The 17,286-nt window shown below is 35.7% G+C and overlaps 1 protein-coding gene across 2 annotated transcripts in view; it reads right to left on the bottom strand.

Annotated features, from left to right (window-relative positions):
• LOC114291031 (ABC transporter C family member 2) overlaps window positions 1–17,286 on the bottom strand; it is a 73,929-nt gene that overhangs the window by 22,043 nt on the left and 34,600 nt on the right. For both annotated transcript variants that reach the window (XM_028235019.2, XM_028235020.2), the window contains exons 13-17: window positions 12,147–12,281; window positions 6,563–6,669; window positions 6,377–6,470; window positions 2,490–2,657; window positions 1,085–1,225 (exon numbers count right to left, since the gene is read on the bottom strand). In XM_028235019.2, coding sequence (XP_028090820.2) covers window positions 1,085–1,225; window positions 2,490–2,657; window positions 6,377–6,470; window positions 6,563–6,669; window positions 12,147–12,281 — 645 coding nt within the window. The remainder of the gene's footprint in view (window positions 1–1,084; window positions 1,226–2,489; window positions 2,658–6,376; window positions 6,471–6,562; window positions 6,670–12,146; window positions 12,282–17,286) is intronic.

Here is a 17,286-nt window from a genome sequence, read left to right as displayed (position 1 = left end):
CCAATGGCTCATGAAATTGGCAAGCTTATGGGGCTTTAACTTTTAGTGGGAGACTTGGGAAAGTATGGTGATGGACCCATGAAGTTGTACTATGATAATAAGGCTTCCATCAATATTGCCCATAATCAAGTTCAATGTGACAAAACCAAGCACATTAAGATAGACTAGATTTATTTTTTTATTTTTTTCCCCAGCAAAAGTTGAATAAGGGTTGGATTTGTATGCCCTTTTTGAAATCAAAAAGATCAATTGCCTCATGTAATCATTTAAGGGCTTAGTGGCAAAGTTTTTCATCCTGATGCATGCAAGTTAGACATGAGAGATAACTATGCTCCAACTTAAGAAGAGTGTTAGGCTGTGCTATGAGGGTATTTTTTTTATTTTCTCCTTAATTAGTATAAATACATGTAATAAGGGAGAGAACCTATATTCTGGCTATCTCTCTCTTCATGTTGTATCACGTCATTTTTCTCTTCTATGTTATTCTTCCTCTTCTCTTTTCTTTTATTTCATTCTCTTCATTACACTTAATTTAATTTCCTCCAAGGTTGAGATCACATATAATATTTATCAATTAAGAAGTTGAACTGGCTTGGCAAGGGCTTCACATACATGTGATAGCAAACTATTAAGAAATGCTCAAATTTTATAATTTTAAAAATTAAATTGATCAATAAAGACCTTACTCCTAGAATAGGACTATGTATACAAGTATTATGTGTGTGTGTGTGTGTATTGTTAAAATGTGTTTCACATCGCCTAGAGCTGCCCCATCTGTGCTAGTTATAAGGCTCCAACTTTTCTCTCCTTAATACCTGGGTTTTAAGGAGAAGTGTGAATTGAACTTTTCAATTTGGCATCAGAGTTTGATTGGGCTTGTGACTGGTGTGCCGTTTGTTTGGCTACTGCATGTTGTGGTCCAGGAGAGTGTGTTGAAATGTGCCCCACATTGCCTGGAGTTGCTCCATCTGTGCTGGTTATAAGACTCCAGTTTCTCTCTCCTTAATACTTGGGTTTTAAGAAGAAGTGTGGACCGGACTTCTCAATTTGTATCAATAAAAATCAATAAGGTTATGAGGATGACCTTTGAATCCCAAGAAAAGTATCCGTCTTTGACTGAGATAGCCGGAAGTCCTGGTTCAATGGGTGGGTTGGGTAAAAGAATTCTCTCTTCAGCTAAAAGAAGTTCCTCCAGACGTTTTAAGGAGACATTTGCATTTACAACCTGTAAAATTACAATGGCATTAGAAGCAAAAACACATAATCAGTTTTTACAAGGATTTTTCTTTAAGAAGAAAGTTTTGACCAATAAATTGAGGATAGGATAAACATGAACAAGGTATACAACAATAGAAAAAAAAAGAAAGTTTAGATCAATAAAACTTTTTGAAATTAAAATTCACCCATTAAAGGCATGTAAACTAAATTCTAAAACTAATCATTACATCCGAAAAAGGAAGACCATATTCAAAGGAACTATATCAAGAACAGCTTATTAAGTCATGGCTACTGCAATGAAAGTTGTATCAATCAAGTTGAGTTAACAAAGAATAAGAAATGGGAAAAGAACAAATTGAGAAAAAAATTACAGTAAAACAATTAGTTGAAGCCCAAAAAGAGCTAGCAAAGAATATTATGTATGTTCTAGTTTACCACCAATGTTTTAAGGTGTTTAATTCTAAAACAATAAGCTACACCTCCAGTATAACATGCATTTTCTATGGCTAGTAGACACCAAACATTAAAACTTTATCATCCAACAATGTTATGTCAAACAGTTTCAAATACAAAAGTAAATGATAATAATAATAATAATAATAATAATAATAATAATAATAATAATAATAATAATAATTAAAAAAAAAAAAAAGGTAGCTTCATTAATGCTGCATCAAATTTTTTTGGTGCAAGAATTAACTATGTGAGTATTTAAATTGATTGCAAAGACAGATCAACATGTAGAAAGAACAATTACAAGTGTTGGGAAACAAAACACTGCAATCTAAAAAGGCTCTCTTCCAAGGTGTACCTTACTAACAAGGGTTAAACAACCACTTGTCCTGAAATTTTAAGTTGTTAGGAAATGGACTGAACAATATATATCAAGCTCTCACACCTTCCCTTAAATGCAACCCGCTCTTGTTTTTCAAGAAGCGGGTTGACCAATTTACTGGAGTGCACAGAGACATACAGAATGGGGGAACAAATGCAAACAAAGACTTGAACAGACCTCTCAAAATCAAAAAGGTCTGATAGCATGTTAAACAGCCATTTACCCCAAATGCTTGAGCAGTTGGGGAATGGGGTGAGCAACAAACATCAAACTGTCATAACAAGTTATGGGATAAAGAGAATTAGCATAAAGTAAGCTTTCCCATGAAACAAATTATATAACCCTTCCAACAATAATAATGATGCATAAGATAGCTGATAAAAAATAAAAAATTATGTCGGTGAGATGATAACAAAACCTAAGAAACAGTCAGAACCTGAGTTATTATGTCGGGAAGCCTGAATAGTGGAACCTTTAGCACATTAAACAAAGAAAGTGATGTAAATGCCCTTGCAGGTGTCAGATCTCCTCCAAGCAAAGTGAACACCCCAAACGAAATCACAGACACAGTAATTGGAACACTGTTTAGTATGAAAGTGTTACACTGCCAAAGAAGAGAAAAAAGCATGCAGAAAATTATTACACCCTTAGTCACAAAATGAGGGTCATGACTGAAAAAGCACAGTTCAAGAAGCAACAACAAATTCATATCACTTGACCTTTTTGGCACAACGCATCTAACATTCCCATTAGCAGAAGTGAAGTACACCCAGTTTAGTCTCCACTAGATTGGGAATATAGACTTAACATTTCTAGAATTTGCAACATATTTTGTGGTGAGGTGTATCATAGGAAAACAGAGGATATTACTTCGAATTTTCCATTTTGTACATCCAAAAATGAAGCAAGATACACACATTTTTAGGACAGAATGAAAAATATTCAGGAAATCAGACAAGGAAAATATAGGTGAAACTGTGAAAACTTGTATACCTTGTATAAAAGTAGGTTCAAGACTTAACCCCAAGGGGTTGGTTTGGAACTCCAGGGGGTTGGCCTGGTGGTAAGGCCTTGGGTCTTGGGAGTGTGCTCCCTCCTCCAAGGTTCAGGGATCAAAACCTCTTAGGTACTAACAATTCCTTGAGGCCATCAGACTGGGGGAAAACTCTTGAATTAAACGTGATACACTTGTAGGAAACACTATGTTGATGGCTTGTGCACCCCTAGGGATTAGTTGGGTTTTGATCTGGATACCCCCCATGCCAATCAAAAAAAAAAAAAGTAGGTTCAACACTTGTGGTTCTATCTTCCTCGGACCATTTTGCCCTCAAACTTTCTTTGTCTATATAGGTTTACCATTTCCTTTTCTTCCCTCCATTACCAATAAAATAATAACTCCCTTAAGTGTCCAGATACATGTTATCAGTGCATATACCTATCTATGTACTCTATAAAATAAAAAAGCGGGGACTTGTAGTTTAAACTTTATTTTAACATCTACCCTTCACTATTTTACTTAATTCCAAATGACGCCTTAGTATAACTTCCTACTTTATCAAAGTTTTTAATGGTGAATGTGTAACGTGAGGCATTTTACCCCTCCTGAGGCAAGGCATAAGCCTTAAGTAGTCAAGGCGTAAACCTTTCAAATTTAAAATTTTATATTTAGTAAAAAAATTAAATATTTTCAAATAGTAAAATTTATTAAATATTAAATATTAAGGTGTAAATATTTGGGGGACTTACATGTATGCCCTAATAGGTGGACTTATTGTCCAATAGATCCTGTGATAATTAATGATATTTTTTATCAAACACTATTTAAAAGCATTGCTAATTGTTAATTTTCAACAATAGTTTGAAAATTGTCACAAAAAATGTCACTAATTATAAGTTTTAGTGACAGTTCAAAAAAATCATCGCAAAAAAAAAAAAAAATCACTAATTTTTAACTTTCAATGACCATTTGAAAATTGTCACAGAAAAACGTCACTAATTGTAAGTTTTAGTGACAATTTATAAAATCATGACAAAAAAAAGTCACTATTTGTCAATTTTTAGCGACATATACAAAAAAATCGTCAGAAAATATGATTTTTAGCGACGATTTTATTATTACTAATTTTCAATAGGACTTGATAGGAATTAAGTCCAACTATTAGGATCTATTGGCAGTTTACCCCTCAAGGTGTCAAACATTTCACTGCAAAGAAAACAATTTGCCCTTATTAAAAGTGAAATTGATATTCTTAGCTTTAGTGATCGAACTTGTCACTTGAGTGTTAACTTTGTTTTTTTTTTTTTTTTTTGCTTTTTCTTAATTAGTCATTTACATCATTTTTTCTATGGAATATAGTCGCAAAAGAGGTTCTTTTTTATTTATTTTTATTTTTTATGTTTAAACCATCTACTAGACTAATTTTAACAAGAGCCTAGGATAAGTTCTTTATACGCATACTCCTCATATGCTTATGCACAAAGAAAAATGCTAAATATAATCCAATTTCTTACCTCATTTTTTCACTCCTAGACACAAGTGAGTGGGTCCTATGTGCATTTATTAATGTGGGCCCTATTGCTTTGTGTCTACGAGGAAGAAAATGAGGTAAGAAATGGAATTATGTATAGCATTGCTCATGCACAAAAGGCATACAACGCGCACCTAAGCCGCATGCCTCAGACAATGATATGCAAGCCTTTGGGAAGTATAACCTAAAAATCAAAGCCTTGATGTGTTTTACCTTAGCCTTGCCTCGAGGCGAGCCTCAGTATAGCTTTTAAAACATTGTTCTTTATCACTTCAATCTTTCTAATCTTTGTCCCTCTAAAGATCCAAACTTTAAACTACAAGTTTAGTACATGAAGATACACAGAAGATTCTATGCTCAATATAATTATTCATTCTCATAATGTGTTAGACACTTACATACACATACATATATGTGTATATAAATCATTATTTTATTTAGTGCTTATTTGCAGCTTGGAATTGGTGGTTAATGTAGGTGGACAAAAAAATATTTCCATAGTGATGGGGGCACCAATGCTGTGGTAGATGGGTGGCAAAGAGATGGAACTAAAGGTCAGGGTAATGGTAATGCCAACAAAATGAATTTGATGATTTTGTAACATGCACAGAGTGGCTACTCATTGAGTTTTCTGTTGGAGTAGTATGGAGATTTTAATTGTGATGCTGGCCATTTACAATTAGTTCTGAGGTTGCCATTGATTGGTGGAAATAATAACAGGAGCAAATGCTCATTGGTGGCATTGTGGTCATTTTGTGATGGTTCAGGCCTCAAACAGAGAGGGTGGTTTATTTTTTGGAAAAGGAAACTTTTTGAATGTTCCAAACATCATACTTGCAAATTTACAACTTATCCAAAATGCAGGAATTACTGCCAGGATCAAAATCTTATATACTAAAACAAAATGAATTCAAAAAATATATGTATACCTTTAATATCTGAATGATTTATCAAAATTGAGAAGAAAAAAAACATAAATATTACTAGTATTACATTTGCAGATGCATTAATGATTAACCTCTCTCTATATCAATCTATTCATTGTGTTTAGTCATAGAACCTCCAAGTGCAGATGAGGCGGGTCCAACTAATGAACGAAAGAAGGGGGTGTGTGGAGTGCGAGCATAAAATAAATATATGCATGTCATTGTATGTGTGCGAATGTGCAAGTGTATATTGCATGCATGGAGTGTGTATAGAAAGGGAGAGGGATGGAGAGATGACCAAATGTTAAATTTTAGTGGGGTCACATAACCCTTGACGAATGCATATCATATTAAACACATGCTTCTAACCATGTAGTTCTTAATAGGATAACTAAACTAGCAATACTATTTCAACCTAAATACTTGCTAGGATCCTAATCATTTAATCAATTTATTTGTTCTATTTCCTTTATAAGTTGTGGATTTGCTATCTCAACAATAGTGATTTGATTCTACCTTTGTAAAACCACTTTTCAGAAGCAACAAAGTGATGGTTGACACCAAAAAATTGTATCAAAGCTATAGTCCCTGAAATAAAAGGACTAGAAATCTGGAACCACACACATGTATATGTATGTACTTGCATGTCATGCAGTAGATATAACAGATCCTAGTGATGTTAATAACAATGGTCCAGAGGAGATCATATTTCTTTCACAGTAAATGATACCGTAAAAATATGTTACATATCATTGAATAATAGCATATACATAATCCTTATCCTTCTAAATAATACTAGAATAAAAGCTAACATATCATTCTTCTCGACTAAGGAAAATTTATGAAATTTTCAATGAGTTTTGCCATACCGCTGCTAGTAGTTGCGCTTTCCAGAACCATGCCAGCTCATCAGTCCGAACACTTTGAACTTTGGATTGGAAACTATTCTCCCATGCATAACATCTGAAGCATTTATTAAACAAAGGGTCAAATGATTATTTCAAGATTCCAATTTGCGCAAGTTTCAGATAAAGTATTCAGAAAATGAACTATACTTCACAGTGTCCATAGCAGCCAAAATTTCATTCATGAGGCCAATTCTCTTGTCCGTGCGTTGCAATCCTTCCTTGGAGAGTTTCCGCATTTTGCTTATCACGAAGGTCTGTCCCCACAAGATAAAATTCAAAAGTTAGAGACAACATTATTCAGGATAAAATTATATGATAACATGGGATAAGTATAAGTTAAAATATCACACTAGGGGCTGGGTCTCACACTAGGGGTGCCGCCACAGCCTGAGGGCTTGCCGAAACAAAAGAAAAAGAAGAGAAGAGAAGGGAAGGGGCTGCTGACTGAAGAGGAAGGGCTGCCGGCAGTGATGGTGGTGGTGGAATGAAGAAAGAACTAGGGTTTGGCTTTGATACCAAACAGAAAGAAGACATTTGGTGTAATTGATATACCTTTGAGACAAGGTTAGTCAGGTATTATAGCGATCCCGGGTTTACCCTTGTTGTACAGTGATCCGGACATGTGTCCGTGAATGTTGGTAGTTGTTTATTTTCTAGTTTGCATCCTCTTTACTTTGTATATTGGGTTATGGGATGTGTTGGGCAGGTTTGTTACAGGTTGGTTGTGCTTGGGAGCCCAGTGTTGCTGCCCAGATTTTTGGTCCTTCGCTCGAGCGAGGAGTTTGTCGCTCGAGCGAGAGTAGTGTTGCCCCGGTTCTGGACCTGAGAGTTGTAGTTTCTGGCTCGAGCGAGCTTTTCGTGGCTCGAGCGGTCTGGGTTTTTCTTCGCTCGATCGAGAACTTCTTGGCTCGAGCGAGAGTTTTTTTGTGTCTGGTCGCTCGAGCGACCAACCCTTCGCTCGAGCGAGGGTGTTTTATATCAGCGGACAGCAGCGTCTAAAACATCACTTTTTCAGTCCTTTTCTTTGATTAAACCCTAAATCCGACACCCTCTCTCTCTAAACTTGCACTCTCTCTGAGATTTGATCTCCCTAGGGTGTGAATCTAGCCTAGGGCCTTTGTTAAAAAGATAGAGGGCGTTGAGAGCTTCGATTTAATCTGAAAAAGTTTGGATTTGGAGCAAGTTGATCTTGGAGTCTTCATCTCCTTTTGGGCTAAAACTTCAAGGTAGGGATATCCTACTCCTCTCTATGGGTTTTGTCTTTAAATTTTGGTATTTTGAGATGTTGGGCTTGGTTTGGTAATTTTGTAAAAGTTTGGGGCTTTTATGTAATTTTACAAAAGTTGGGGTTTTATTCATAATAAACCTAGATGCATGTTTGGCATAGAAAAATGGAATGATTGTTGAATCATTGATGAAAATGGAACCTAAGGGTTGAAATGTTAATTATGGGAATTGACCTAATTACATTGTTTAATTAATTGGGATAATTAATTGAGAAGAATGAGGAATGAAATGTTGATTGAATATCCATTGTGCGTTTACTTTCTGTTTAGAAATAACTGCTTTGGGCAATCGGTGGAGGATAGTCGTGATTGTTGTAGACAATGCATGATGATTAGGTAAACGGAAACTAATCAATGGAATGTGTCATGGAACTTGACGGTTAATTGAATACATTAATTGTATGTATTGTGTGATTGTATATAGAACCAATGTGTTTATATACGTTATGTGTAGAGGAGGAGATAGGGGATGTACTCCGCGGTTTAGGGGAAGATAGGGGATGTACCTCTAAACCGGATAGGTATTTGGAGGAGATAGGGGATGAACTCCGTAGACAGAGCTCATATGCTTGTCTAGAGAAGTGAAGATAGAGCTCATATGCTTATCTTTGTGAAGTGTGGATACAGCTTGTATGCTTATCTGTGGATATTGTTGATATACATATCTGTTGAGAATGTGGATATAGCTTTTATGCTTATCTGAATGTGAGATATAGTTTTTATACATATCTGTGGAAATAATGATAGAGCTAGCATGCTTATCTGTTGAAAAAGGGAAAATGAAAAGTAATTGGGACTTGTAAGTCGTTGACATAAATATGTAATTTATGTGATTGTATCAGTGTTGACCAACTATCAATTGCTAATGTTTTAGTCATTGTCCATGGTTGGTTTAGTGTATTTCTACTGGGCCGTGGCTCACCCTATATGGGAACATCATTTTCAGGTACAGGAAGCATGCCACCTCCAAGGACATAGCTGGGAGGCTAGTGGCGGGCATAGTTTGGTTGTTGTACTTTTGATGTATTACATGTAATTTCAAGCCAAGGGCTTAAGGTGTAAACGAGTTAGAACTCTTTGTTGTAACCAAGTGTTAACTTGGAAAGCTGTAAGCCCATAGGGCATTTTGTTATGAGGTTAACATGCAATACTTATGTAATGGAACTCTAATGAATGAAAGAATGTGGTTAGTTTATATGTAAATGTATGTCTTATTAGATGGGTTTATTGTTGTTATTTTGAGGGCGTTACAGGTATATATGTTGATGATATGTACAGAGAAAGGAAATAACATAAAAGGAAACGAAATCAAAATCAAGGCCCAAACAATGGCCATAAAATAAGTCCTAATTGATTCTAAATAATTTTAATTCCAACAAATTTTACTCTTAATTTATTTTTTATATATATGTAATTTCAAATTTAATAGTGATGTTTGATAGATCTCAACAAATAGGTTCTAAAAATATAAATTTTATAAAAAAATGGACGTGTACAATGAAAGGTATGAAATTTTAAAGATTGAAATACAAAAATTCAAATAATGTGCCACATTAACGTGCCAATGTGCACATAGTGAATGTAATACAACCTAATATATGGATCATTTAAAATAAAGGTAAAACAACCATACTAGTAACCCATAAGCCAAGAACAAAATAATTATAGAATAATTAAAGAAATGTAAAAGTTAAAAGCATGACTCCAAATTAAAACATTCAATAACTGTGGAACTGTATGAGTCAATAAATTTAGGAAAATTTTCTATTTACACACCTTCAATCCTCTCAGTGCACACAATCTTTTTAAATTTTTTATTAATATGTTATCCTTTTAGTCAATTACATTTTCAACTTTTACACAAATCAATCATCTCTTAATCCACACCACCCCACAAACCCTAATCATAGCTGTCGCTAGCACCGCCCACTAGTCGCCAACACTTCCTTCTTTTCCAACGACTCTTCCCCTCCTCTGTCGCATCTCTCTCTCTCTCTCTCTTCTTCTTCTTCTTCTTCTTCTTCTTCTTCTTCTTCTTCCAGCCTTTGTCATGTTTCTCTCTCTCTGCAACTCGCGTCGCCTCTCCCCGCTGCAACTTGTGCCACCTTCTCTGCCGCCAATGCTGCAACTCGTTTCTTTGTTGAAGATTTGAAACCCTAGGCTTCTCTCTCTCTCTCTATGAGGTGGAGGAAGGCTGGGTTGCAATGGAGGTGGTAGGGGAATGAATTGCAATGGTAGGGTTAGTCACAACGGCAAGTGTGGGAGATGGGGCTGTTGGCGATGGTGAGGGGGGAGCAAGGTTGTTATCTGTGATGATGGCTGGTAACGACGGTTGAAGGTGGTGGTGAGGGAGGATGACAATGATGAGCAGCGGGTTGGGGAAAGAGGGCGACAACGAAAGAGCGATGATGCGGTGGTTGATGGAGGTAATGAGAGGAAGGAGGCTGTGGAGGGGCAACCACCAAAGGTGAAGAGTGGCGGTGGTGGCGGTCGGTGGTGGTAGTAATTCGGGTTTGGGTTTGTTGAAGAAGAGGGTAATTTGGTATTATTTAAAAAATAAGGGTGTGTAGTGGAGAGCCTCTATTTACACACCACATTTCATCTCAAGCAACACCATTAATTGGTTTAATTTTTATTACAATATTAACTTTATGTAAAATGACCACAAAGGACAAGGGTTATGACACACACCTTTTGTAAAATTACCATAAAAGACTATAATGAATGTAATACACACCAAGTATCTAAAACGTTATGTTAGACAGCCTACCTCCAAATAATTTAGTTATGTTCGACACTAAAATGTCAAACAAATTTACATTGTTCGATAGAAACAATCCGGACAAATGGTTAATGTTTGAAAGTGCAGTGTCGAACGGTTCGGAAAATGAAATTTCAAATACAATGCTCATGGCAATGAAAAAACATATATAAAACCCTAAAATCTAAGCTAAATCAGAATTCTCACCTACTGTATCTCCAATGTGAAGTTGTTTCCAACTGTGATGACAACAACGAACACCACCGGCGACGTCTTTGATGAAACAGATATTGGAGGAGAATGGGTCTTCACCACTGGTTTAGACTGGGACGACAATGAAAGAATGGAGGGTGAGATGAAAGATCGCGGGTAGGTGGGGTATGTGAGTGAATGAGGGTAAAGATGGAAGATTGTGAGCAGGGTGTATGAGTAAAGGTAAAGATGGAAGATTGTGGTGTGTATTGAGCAAATGTTTTATTTATCAAATTACTAAAGGTGTGCCTTAAGTAGTGGCGTGCCTTGAGATGAAATGTGGTGTGCAAATAAAGGCACCCTGTGTAGTGAGATAAAATTACACTTTCCAATTTAGGTGTGGTTAACTAAGAAAATATGAGAATATGGTGTGAATTGAGAGGTTTAGTGGTGTGTAAATAGAATTACCCATAAATTTATGGCAAGATTAAACTTAATAAGACCAAATTATGAGACTTTCCACCAACTTTCCCTAAAAGAAACATAATCACCAACAAGCCAAATTAGATTCTTCATTAATAAATATAATCCCTTGGATAAGAAAATGCTACATACTTCGTGATACCAAAGAAAGAATCACCTTCTAAGCTAGGAATTAGGATATGTTCTTCTATGAATTTCCATAGTCCTAGGTCAATTTCAAGTAAGACTTAGGATTATTTCTACTATGAATTTCAAAGCTCATGAATTTCCATAGTAATAGGTCAACTTAAAGTAGATTATTTGCAATGCATTCAAATATCACACCTCCAATGTGTTTTATCCCCCATCTTTTGTATATAATCTCCACAAATGTTTTTCGACGAAAAAAAATCATTCTAACCATACATTTCTGTCTAGTGTTATCATGATTAGTACCTGGAGTAATTTATTACCACAGTGAGTCTTCTAATTGATATATAAACATTTTGTTTGGAAAGGCACTAATGCTAGCCACAACATGGTCCAAAAAGAATGCAATTCATTTATTGAACTATACATTGTAAACTTAGACTCACAAATAAGTTGACAATTAAAGAAGGGCAAAAAATGCCCTGAAGATCACGATTTACTGCTCCTTTATTAGTACTTGTAATCTTTGTATGAGTTAAACTCCAATGTTTTGCCCTAGTTTTTGTAATTTTGATAAGAACCAAGTCCAGAACATCTCCAAAAACCTTCAATTCCAAGCTTAAATTGCTTGCTTAAACAAATACCTCGACTGTTGACAAAAGAGTTAAAAGATCAATAAACAAGGTGAGCCTAGAACAATGGGATTCACATTTACAGTGATTCTAAAAGGGGCCAAACAAATAAATATATTAAAAAAATTAAAAAATTAAAAAAATACAAGGGGAAAAAATATCATTACATCTAATATTGCACTGTATTTTTCCAAAATATACCATGAAAACAAAAGAAGACAGACAGACAGAATGAGAGAGCCATATACCTGTACAGGAAACAAAAGAACTAGCATTAGTGCTCCAAGAAGAGAAGCAAAACCCAACTGCTGGTAAAGCAGAAACATTGCGACGATAATACGAAAGGGAGCTGACCACAAAATGTGAAGCGATTGACATACTTGCTGCAGGTAGGAAAAAATAAAGACTCAGCCATAAAGATGATCAAGAAACTTGTGTACATATGTAAACAGATTGAAATATTACAGATACGCATCAAATCAAGGTAGACCACTCTAATATTACAGGTGACAATTGCTTAGTGAATATTCACATTATTGACTCCACAGTAATCTTTTTCGAAGTGAGAATAGAGCAATCCTAGTGTTACCAAAGCGAGGACAGATTAATCTTAAGCTACTTTAATATATCTCCACACTAGTTACAGAATGTAAATTTAACAAAACTCTGAGGAAGACATTAAGTGTAACTCTGACACATGTTGGGCAGCACGTGTCTGTAACCACAAATCATAGGATTCAGTATAACTCCAAAACCACCAACTGTTAGCTTGAATGCACTGCCTTTAACGCAAGGGGTGGTCCAGTGTTTCAAGTTCCAAATGAGACATGTATGTAAAATAATAATAATAATAATAATAATAATAATAATAATAATAATAATAATAATAATAAATAAATAAATAAATAACGTTTGAGTGAAAACAAATGAGAGAGAAAAAAAAAGAGATTGAATGCAACTCCAGATAATATTTCACAGATAAAGAGGTCGTAGTGCTATAGTTTCCCACCAAGTTTGAAAAGCTTCATCAGCTGTGCAACTTAATGCCTGCTGTAATTCTTAATCAGCACAAAGGGCCACTATGGAGGTTGAAATCAGTGGTGGTTATTTGTTCATGGATATGACAAAGGAGATTTGGGATGTGGCTGCACAGACTTACTCTAAGAAGGGCAATATGGCACAAGTATATGAACCGAATTGTAGAATTCACAATACTAAGCAGCTGGATTCTACTGTTGTCACTTTTTTCCATACCCTTCGTGCTTTATGGAAGGAATTGGATAACTTTTTTCTTGATGACCAGAATTGGGTCACTGTCAGACTCTTGCAATGGATAGTACCGTAGATGCATTGAAATCGCAAAAGTTGATTGAGCAAGAATGGATTATTGAGTTTCTTGCGGATTAAATCCACAGTATGATCAAGTCCAGATTCAAATTTTGGGTAGAGAGCCACTTCCATCATTTTTCCAAAAAAGAGAAAAAAAAAATTGGAAAACCCCTGTAAGGCCTCTCCAATGAAAAAACAAAAAAATATAGGATGAAAGAGCATTGAAAAATGAGCCTGGGAAGATTTTTTTTTTTTTTGTAACCTTAGTACGTATTCTTCAGTCCAGAAAACAAAGCCTTGGATGATAACTTTGCTCTAATACCATGAAGAATTAAATAAAATAATAAAAGAAGAGAATGAGAAAAGAGGAGAGAAACAGACGTAGAAGAAAAGAGAGAATGAGAACATTAGGGTTCTCTTCCCTGTTCTTTATTATTTATACTAATAAGGAAAAACTACAATACTGCCCTTCTTACTAACACATAACCAACATCCTTCATTTCTTTTGTTGAAGAAAATTTTTCCTTCTTTGTTGACTTAGTTAGATATTTCTAAATTAGTTTGCGAACCTTATGAACTTGCTAAACACCATCGTGTGTCTTTTCCTATCAGTAATAATAGAAGTACCTCTCCTTTCACTATAATTTATACTGATGTTTGGGGTCCTAGTCGAGTTGTTGGTTTGTTTGGTTTCAATTCATTGATGATTTTTCTTGTTTTAGTTGGGTTTATTTGATGAAGGACAAGAATGAAGTGTTTTCTTGCTTTCAACTGTTGCACAAAATGATACTCACCCAATTCAATACCCCTATATGCATTATTCGTTCTGACAATGCAGGTGAGTATTTTTATGGGGGCCTATGCTCATATTTTCATGACCATGGTATTATCCATCAAACCTCTTGTAGTGACACCCCTCCCACCAAAATGGTGTTGCTAAACAAAAGAATCGTTCGTCACCTCCTTGAAGTTACTCGGGCCTTAAGTTTTTCTATGAGTGTTCCCAAGGTCTATTGGGCTAATGTTGTCTTCACTGCTGCTTATTTTATTAACCACATGCCTTCTTTTTAGAGTCCTAGGTTTCCAGTCCCCCATTGAAACTTTATCCACCTCCTCCGTCTGTTCCTTCTCCACCTAGTTTTTTAGTTCCTCCTCGTGTTTTGGTTCTGTATGCTATGTTCATATTCCACAGTGTCTACGTGGTAAGCTTGATCCTAGGGCAACCAAATGCATCTTTGTTGGTTATTCACCTACTCAAAAGGGTTACAAGTGTTATCACCCTCCTTCGGGTAGACGGTTTGTATCCATGGATGTGGCCTTCTTTGAAGCTATGTCTCATTACCTGCCAAAGCCTTCTCTTCAAGGGGAGCAGTTGAGTGAAGATTCATCTTCTCCTGTGCTATCTTTTGTGTCACTAAGCCCAGTGGATCAAGGTTCTAAGAAGCAGAAGGTTTCTATGGAGAAGGAAAATGCTCATGACCATGTACATCTCCTATGGAGTTGAAAGTATACTCTAGACAACAGAAGGATAAGACTGTCTCTTTTCCATCTACTTGCGAATCCGATTCCTCTGACTCAAGTAATCCTGTTTGTGTACCTAGTTCTGAACTCTCTAATCATGAACTTATTCCTTATGTTGAATTTGATCTTAATGTTCTTATTGCTCTTCGTAAAGGTGTGAGATCTGTGCTCAATATCCTATCTCTAACTTTGTTTCCTTGCATCATCTTTCACCATCTTATCATGCTTTTGCATCCCAGCTTTTTTTTGTGTCTGTTCCTCATAATGTTCAGGAAGCACTTAATGATCCTAAGTGGAGAAATGCAATGTGTGAAGAGATGAATGCTCTAAAGCAAAATAATACTCGGGAATTGGTTGAATTACCTAAAGGGAAGAAGTTAGTTGGATGTAAGTGGGTGTTCACTGTGAAACATAAGGCGGATGGTTCAGTTGAGAGATATAAGGTGAGACTAGTGGCCAAGGAATTTACTCAAGCATATGGAATTGATTATCAAGACCTTTGCACCAGTAGCAAAGATAAATTCCATCAAAGTCATTCTTTCATTGGCAGCCAACTTGTGTTGGCTTCTTCAGTAGCTTGATGTAAAAGATGCATTTCTTTATGTTGACTTGGAAAAGGAGGTGTACATGGATTATCCCTCCTATATTTCCACTTCCTAATAATAGTGGAAAGGTTTGCAAGCTAAAGAAGTCATTGTACGATTTGAAGCAATCACCAAGATCTTGGTTTGAGAGATTTACCAAAGTTATGCTCAGATTTGGGTGTTGTCAATGTCAAGCTGATCACATTTTATTTGTCAAACATTCCTCACATGAGAAGATAATTGCACTGATAGTGTATGTTGATGATATTGTATTGATTGGGAATGATATAGTTGAGATGGAGAAATTCAAGAATTCCTTAGTTAAGGAGTTTGAGATGAAGGACTTTGGGGAATTAAAATACTTCTTGGGTATTGAGGTTACTCGATCTAAACATGGTATTTTCATCTCCCATCGTAAGTATGTGCCTGATCTTCTTAAGGAGACTGGGATGTTAGGATGTAAACATGTGGACACTCCTATTGAACAAAATCATAGACTGGGGGATAGTGAAAGGGATACTCCTGTTGATAGGGGTCGTTATCAAAGACTTGTTGGTAGACTTATCTACCTTTCACTCACTTGTCCCGACTTAGCATATGTAGTCAATGTGGTTAGTCAGTTTATGCATTCACCTCGTGAAGTTCATATGAAGGCTGTATAGAATTTTGCGGTACTTGAAGTCAGTTCTTGGTAGGGAGGGGCATATTATTTTTAAAACATGATGATTTGTAGATAGAAGCTTCTACTGATGTAGATTGGGTGGGATCCATCATTGATAGGAGATCCACTCTAGGGTATTACACCTTTTTGTAAGCGGTAATCTTGCAACATGGCATAGCAAGAAGCAATCTGTGGTCGCCAAATCGAGTGTGGAGACAAAATTTAGAGCAATGGCTCATGGAATAAGTGAATTGTTGTGGTTGATGTCACTTTTGAAAGAGTTAGGTTTTGATCAAAAAATCCCTATGAAACTATATTGTGACAATAAACTACAATTAATATTACACACATCTAGTCCAACATGATAGAACAAAACATGCGGAGGTTGATAGGCACTTCATCAAAGAAAAACTGAATGAGGGTTTAATTTCTACTGAATTTGTCAAGATAGGTGATCAACTTGCAGATATTTTAACCAAGGAAGTGTTTAGTGTGTTGTTTTACTCTGTTCTTGACAAGTTGGGCATGCACAATATCTTTTCCCCAACTTGAGGGTGGGTGTTGGTTATGTGCTAGTAAGAGGGGAAAGATTGTAATTTTTCCTTATAAGTATAAATAATAAAGATTAGGGAAGAGGGGCAAGATTGTAATTTTTCCTTATAAGTATAAATAATAAAGATTAGGGAAGAGAACCCTAATGTTCTCATTCTTTCTTTTCTTCTACATCTGTTTCTTTCCTCTCTTTTCATTCTCTTCTTTTATTATTTTATTCAATTCTTCACCTCCCTCTCCACCCAAAACCCATGTTTCGACAACCATAGTTTGACTTTGCTTACATCCATCATGGGAGCTTCTATTTGCACAAAACAAAATTCTCAATTCACACAATTTTGTCATTCAAATATCAACTATCAAACAAAAATTAGTAGTTTGGATATCAATTATCAAACAAAAACTCAGTTCGGCACTTGATGTTCAAACAATTAGTTTTTGTTTATTAGTTGATGTCCAAGCAATTGATTTGTGTTCAATAGTTAATATTTGAATTGACAAAATGGTGTGAATTGAGAAAAAGGGTGGTGTGCAACATTTTCATATCTTCAAGAGTGACCTTACTTTTTATTTAGTGCAGTAACCAACAATAAGTTCTCATGTGAACCCTAAAAGTTCTCAAACATTGAACAAAAGCCCCACCCCCTCATTTCCATTTAGAACTTCCAATTGTACTAAAACTTCCATATTCTGCACAAAACAAAACAAAAACAAAAAGCACAGCCTCCAAAAACAAAGGGA

Source organism: Camellia sinensis, chromosome 9, assembly GCF_055761805.1.
Source record: "Camellia sinensis isolate YWXY chromosome 9, ASM5576180v1, whole genome shotgun sequence".
In the NCBI taxonomy this organism is placed as follows: domain Eukaryota; kingdom Viridiplantae; phylum Streptophyta; class Magnoliopsida; order Ericales; family Theaceae; genus Camellia; species Camellia sinensis.
Note: the sequence above shows the minus strand (reverse complement) of the source record. Positions and strands in the feature narration are given on the sequence as shown.